This window comes from Lupinus angustifolius, unplaced genomic scaffold (assembly GCF_001865875.1).
Source record: "Lupinus angustifolius cultivar Tanjil unplaced genomic scaffold, LupAngTanjil_v1.0 Scaffold_1_814, whole genome shotgun sequence".
Classification (NCBI taxonomy): Eukaryota; Viridiplantae; Streptophyta; class Magnoliopsida; order Fabales; family Fabaceae; genus Lupinus; species Lupinus angustifolius.
In genome coordinates this window covers 110,577-117,152 of record NW_017716132.1, presented here as the reverse complement: position 1 = coordinate 117,152, position 6,576 = coordinate 110,577, and the positions used below count along the sequence as shown (strand labels likewise).

The 6,576-nt window shown below is 34.0% G+C and overlaps 1 protein-coding gene across 1 annotated transcript; it reads left to right on the top strand.

The window, feature by feature from the left end:
* The first annotated feature begins 290 nt into the window (after positions 1-290).
* Positions 291-5,728, top strand: LOC109337046 (translocase of chloroplast 34). Its single transcript, XM_019573905.1, has 8 exons — positions 291-399; positions 604-716; positions 1,486-1,593; positions 1,700-1,824; positions 1,970-2,234; positions 4,822-4,890; positions 4,986-5,147; positions 5,253-5,728. Exons 2-8 carry the CDS (start codon positions 618-620, stop codon positions 5,364-5,366), a joined length of 942 nt encoding a protein of 313 aa, XP_019429450.1. The 5' UTR covers positions 291-399; positions 604-617; the 3' UTR covers positions 5,367-5,728.
* The last annotated feature ends 848 nt before the right edge of the window (positions 5,729-6,576 follow it).

Below are 6,576 nucleotides of genomic sequence, written 5' to 3'. Positions count from 1 at the left end.
TGTGTTAATCTAAAGTTAAGTGTTCAAATTTAAACCAAACTTAAAAAAAAATTGAAAATCGATATAAAATAATAAAACTACAAAAAATCAAATATATTTGATGATGTTGGATTATTTTTTAGAAGTGTCGATTACTTATAAGTATAATTTTTGATAATATTATTTAAATCCAATCTTAATTTTAAAATAAAAATTGTACAAATAGGTGCTACTATTTTTTTTTTAAATTTATAAATTTAAAGTATAAAATAATATTTGAGTTTAGTGAGAAGTTAACTTCTAAGAAAAATAACCATATATAAAAGGGCCAATACAATAGTCTAGAACTGCCTCTGCAGTGAATAGCAAGAATAGTTGGATAAGGTGATTTCTTTTCTCCACACCCACCACTGTTTCTAGGTAACCCCTTTCTTCCCCTTCTCACCACTCTGTTTCTTTCTCAACCTTCATTTCATTTCTTTTTTCTTCTTCCTCAAAATTCTATTATCTTCTTAAATTAGGTTTTTGACTATGTTAATGTTTAATTGTTCTGAATGGTATGTTGTGGAGTATGCTTGAAGATATGAAATGTTTTAATTAAGTTATCTTTGAATGTTATGTTAGTGAAATTTGCGTCAATGGCGTCCCAAATCATTCGTGAGTGGTCAGGAATCAATACATTCGCATCCGCTACCCAGAAAAAGTTGCTTGAGCTCTTGGGAAAACTTAAACAAGAGGTTTTTATTTTTCATTTTTTATTTTTTTATTTATTTATGTTTTTTTGTTATTTTATTGCTGAATTTCGCAGTATCTTTGTTAAACATGAGTACCAACAGGTGTTGGTCTAGTTATGTAAGGCCCCACAAAATCCCCGGTGAGTAAAAGGTCAAGAATTCAATTCCTGGGAGTGATACTTGTTGGGAGCGGTAGCCACACACCCTGGATAGGATTAACTTCTTATCCAAAAGGGTGAGGGATACCCTTGGTAGTACAAAAAAAACATGTAACATGAGTTCTTTTATATGTTTGGTGTATACTGTAAATGTAATAGAACATGAAATGAGATAAAAAAGTGGAACATTTCGGTTTCGTTAAAATTGGTGGAATCAAATAGAATATAAGTGAATGTTTGGTGGTTACATTATGATCTGTCTTCATACCAAAGGCTGGCATAAAGATAATTGCTCACCTTATGTTATCAATTTTATTTTGTATTGAATGCAGTAACGGAGAATGTTTGTCCAAAAATTAACCGAAAAACCTATGTGGCTAATGGCCATCATAGTAATGCCACTGCCTTCTATTAGTTTTTTGGATGAAAAGTTGATGATGGGACTATGTTGCTTGATTGAAAATGTTTGATAACCGAGATCGCTTGAAAAAGTTGAGGAACTATAACTGCATTTAAGCCTTTTATTTTTATTGATATACATGATTTTAGCAATAATTTATATTTAAAAGAAGGTTTGTTTCTGCTTTTCGAACTTTGTGTTTGTTTTGGTGTAGGATGTGAACTCCTTGACTATTCTTGTGATGGGAAAAGGTGGTGTTGGAAAATCTTCGACCTTGAACTCCATCATTGGGGAAAGAGTAGTTTCAATCAGTCCTTTTCAGGTATGTGATGAATTTTCCCGTGACGTTATATAGGGTGATTATTCCCTTATTATCTGTTTGTTATTATCATGTTTACATTTGATTTTAAAAAAATATTGTTGGAAAGTCGGAAGGGCCACGACCTGTGATGGTATCACGATCGAGGGCAGGCTTTACGTTGAACATCATTGACACTCCTGGGCTCATTGAAGGTGGATACATCAATGATATGGCACTTGATATAATAAAACGGTATGCTTATATTTAGCATGTAACACACCACTTGTTAACAATGTTTTTGGTCCTTTTCCTATTTTCTTATTTTACTTATTTGTTGTTCTTTCTCCTTGCCTCTTGTTTTTTTTTGGGGCGGAAACTGTTTTGTTTTTTCGAGTAGTTTCCTTCTGAACAAGACAATAGATGTGCTGCTTTACGTGGATCGCCTGGATGCATACAGAGTAGACAACTTGGATAAGTTGGTTGCCAAAGCTATAACAGATAGTTTTGGCAAAGGAATATGGAACAAGGCTATAATAGCACTCACACATGCTCAGTTCTCTCCACCAGACGGATTGCCTTATGATGAATTTGTCTCAAAAAGATCTGAGGCTCTCTTGAAAGTTGTTAGAGCAGGTGCACATATAAAGAAAGATGTTGCTCAGGTATTCATCTCTGTAACTTCAGTCTTAATCTATCAAATGCACCTCAAAATTTTCAAATCTGTAAAGAAACCATAAGTTCAAGTATTTTGAATTCAGTTCTTGGACCTGCAATCTTTAAATAGGAAGACAATGATTGGCCATTTAGTTTATCTTATGTTTTATGAAGGCCTTTTCATTCCCTCATCTAGGAATCTGTTTGGCTTGGTGTGTGATGACAAGTATAGTTAGCTCTATTTCTCCTTTTAAGACACTTAGCCAATTTTTATATATGTCCTTATAGCTACAGAACAGTGATTTTAAACCTGGACCAGAATGCCTGGTCGGACCAGATTAATCTTGAACCAGTTCAGTGGCTGGTCCAGTACTCCAGTCATGCCCCAAACCCAGTATGTTGAACCAGTAAAGTGGTTGTTAACTTGTCAACCTGTGTGAACTAGACATGGCTTGATCTGTTGGATTGGTTCTCTTTGTTCAAGTTTTGCACACAAAGAGTAAATCAGGATTCAAACCTGGGCTGTTGCATGGCAAGGTGGCATTCAACCACTACATCAATGCTATCTCTAAATTCTAAGCATTGTACCTTCAATTATGTTATATATGGTATGCCCCTTATGAGATGAAGAATTTGCTAGTGGCAATTATAAGAATTGAACCAGGGCATTCTTAAAAGGTGATGTACTCCTACCACTAGGGCATTCTTAAAAGGTGATGTACTCCTACCACTAGGGCATTCCTCCATATCTGTTTCCTAGTACATAGATTTTACTATATGTCTATATCACATTTATTCAGTATTATATAGATAGTAATCCATATTATTTAGTTATATATAGAGATTACAATATGTTCTATTATGAGCATGGGTATTTGCTAGTAAAAAAAGTTTATTCATGTTGTAAAGCATATTGATAAGCTTTTTATATATATAGCAGTGTTGCCCAATTGCAGCCATGGCGGCGGCATTTTATGGGCTACCACCATTAGCCATTTGGAAATTCCCGCCATATGGCCGTGTCCGCCTTTTGCTAAAAAAAGCCGCCATGGCGGTGTGGCAGTGGCAGGGCCATGGCGGCGATGGCGGAACTTTCACTTTCTGGACAGTTTTTTAAAAATAAATTGGGCTGAGATGTGTTTTTTTGGGCCCATTCGTGGGTTAAAAATTAAAACCCTAGCCTTTCTATTTTTGCATCTTCTACATATTGCCTCTCTCTCTCAAAATTGCCTCCTCTGCCTCCACTGCTCCACTGTCGCTGCTGCCGCCGCCACTACCACCATTCATAGATGGAGTAGATGAAGAAATGGACCATGGACAAAGTGAAGAAGCTGCAACTTTTGAATGTAATGACTCGGATGAAGAAAAAATTGAAGGATATGATGCTGAGCTTGCAGCTGTGGAGGATGATGTTGAGGAGGAGGAGGATATTTAGAAAATTAAATCTTTTGCATTTTATATTTGTGTTTTCCTTTGATTTTTAGTTGTGAATGTTGACAAGACTTATTAGTATTGTTTATGTTACTTTTTAGTGATCTTATGAAGTTAAGAGACATTAATATTCAATGGTTTTTATTAAACTTTATGTTATTGTTTGATTTTTGTGTTATTGTATTTATTATTTTATTTTTCCTATTATGTTATATTTTTTATTTATTTTTTTCAACCGCCATGATGATGTCCGCTATTTGCCCGCAACGCCTTCATGGCTGAGTTTTGGCAACCGCCATGGGCCGCCATCCGCCATGGGCAACACTGATATATAGAAATAGAAATGAATGATTTGTTAACCTCAATAAGGGCTGAGGATAAGGGACCAAAAGAGTATAAGTTTTATTAGGAAATAATGTTTTTATTAAACCAAAAGATTTATCTATTTGGTTTTCCAATAAAATGCATTCCCTTTTGGTACTTGTGGTCTGAGGTTGAATCATGAATCTATTGTATATGTAATGAATCAATTCAATAATGTTATAAATATCTTTTTAACACTTGCCTTTATTATTTTACTTGATTCAATGTATGCATAAAATCTGTTCCGCCTCAGTTGAACCCTGTCATCACCTCCAAACCTTGAACACTTTACTACATTGCCCATTGACTTCTCTAGAGTATTTGTCTATCCCCTTTTGGTTCTTGTTAAATTTTTAGTGCGTACAGTTTAAAGATTTTGGTAGGAGAAGAACGAAAGGCTTCATTGAAGTGTGCTGCTCATTTTATTATATAGTCTATTTGTTTGACGTGAAATGTATGGAAGTGAGGAGAAACTCTATCCTTATTTTTTAATGATCGGTTCAAGATTGTCTTTTTGGATTTTCTTTTCATTCTAAAATCTAATGAGATGGTTTCTTGCTGCGGTTTTATTTCATGGATATTATCTGGGTTTGTATACGATATTCTATTTCTTACCGTACTTTCTTTGCTGGTAATAATATATTCCTTTCTCACTAAAAAACACCCAGCTTGTATCCCCCTTTTTATTTAATTTAATGTTAATGATAAGGATTTCTCTTTCGAGCTTGACACTAACACTCACAGGGGAATAAATCATACATTACATGCTTTGTAATTTTGCCTTTTTTATTTTTATCTTAGGCTGCTTCCATTCCTGTTGTTTTGGTCGAGAACAGTGGAAGGTGCAACACAAATGATAGTGGTGAAAAGGTTGGAGATTTGCTTCATAGCATTTCCTTATATCCTCTTTTACCTCATTAACCTTAATTAGTGTGAATAAATTGATGTGTGCTTCTTGGTGACAGGTTCTTCCAAATGGGACTGCTTGGATTCCTCATTTAGTCCAAACAATCACAGAAACTGCTTTGAATGAAAGTGAGTCCATTCATGTTGACAAGAATTTGATTGAAGGGCCCAACCCAAATCAGAGGGGAAAATTATGGATTCCTCTCGTATTTGCCCTCCAAGTAAGCTTTTGAATTTCGAGGCGTATCTTGTTTTATCCTTATACTGACAGAAAGAGTAATGATTTCTTTCTTTGTATATTTGTCTTGGCGTGTTCATGTCTACAGTATTTCTTTGTCATGAAACCAATTAAAGGACTGATCAGGAGGGACATTGCGAAAGAGAGTAGGCCAGCATGGGAGATGCGTGATGCGGGTTTCCGGAGGAGAGATCTATATTAGCATTGCACCTTTGCAATCATAATTCCTTTGATATTTAGCTCTCATTACTGATGGATTTGCTCATCGTTTCTATCGGTTTTCCGAGTGAACATAGATGGTTTCTGCGTACTGCAATTCATAGTAGTCTGCGGCAATGAGTTTGTGATTGGAGAGGATTGTTTGTGTGTTGGGAATTTATTTGCTTTTGCTTATTCAAAGTTAGTATGTAATGCCTTAAACTTAGCACTAGATGGCTACCATCATCGTTTGAGAGCTTGATGATTTGATATACTATAACTCTAGCCTCAAGTTTTGCTTCTTTAATTTTATGAAATATTGAAAACTATTGCAGTGCTATGTTTTTTCAATAACCATGAATTATCATAGAGTATTGTAGCATTGTTTGATCCATGTAGCCGATCTTATCTAATGAGATTGAGGTTTGATTTTGATTGTTGCAATATCATAAGCCTATAAATGAGCAAATGAGGGTGCATTCAGATTTTGATTGTTGCAATGTCATAAACTTGTTCGTATTTCCTTCTTTTTGGATATTTCTAAATCCAAGTTTCCAAGGAAAGGTTAATCTTACTTCACTTGCTTTCAATTCTCTTTGAAGAACATCCACTAAAGCAAAAAATTTTTTTTTGCTTTTGCAGCGTGCCGAAAGATTTAAATTATCTCTTAACATGCCAAAAGATTTAATTTTAGTTTAATAAGGTTCCTAAACATAATAAAATGGAAAATTTGAAGATTAAGTACTCTCATACACCCATATGTTGTTTTGAACAAGATGAGGAAGGTAAAAATGTTGATCAAACCTTATAGAGACATGATAATATTTGTTTTCTACTTAACTGCTTGTAAACCTGACATTAAATTTAGTATTTGTTTTTGTGCTAGATTTCAAGTAGATCATAGAAAATTTCATTTTAAGGTTGTTAAAATATTTTTTAGATATCTCATTAGTACATATTATATTGGTTTATTTTATGAGAAAGTTAAAGATATTAGGTTAGTTGATTTCTATGATGTTGATTTTGTTGGACATACAGTTGAAAGAAAAAAAGCACAAACAGTAGATATCATTTTATTGGATCAAATAAGGTGTCTTGATTAAACAAAAAGCAAAGCATAATTGCTCTATCAACTATTGAAGAATAGAATGTTACTATAAAAAACTGTTCACAATTTCTATTTCTAAAAATATCATTCAACATTGTAGGAGTAA

Excerpts from the sequence above, each read along its gene's own strand:
- LOC109337046 (XM_019573905.1), top strand. The coding sequence starts at position 618 with ATGGCGTCCCAAATCATTCGTGAGTGGTCAGGAATCAATACATTCGCA. Across the intron at positions 1,594-1,699 it reads TTTCAATCAGTCCTTTTCAG|TCGGAAGGGCCACGACCTGT; the intron begins GTATGTGATGAA and ends ATTGTTGGAAAG. Across the intron at positions 4,891-4,985 it reads CAAATGATAGTGGTGAAAAG|GTTCTTCCAAATGGGACTGC; the intron begins GTTGGAGATTTG and ends TCTTGGTGACAG.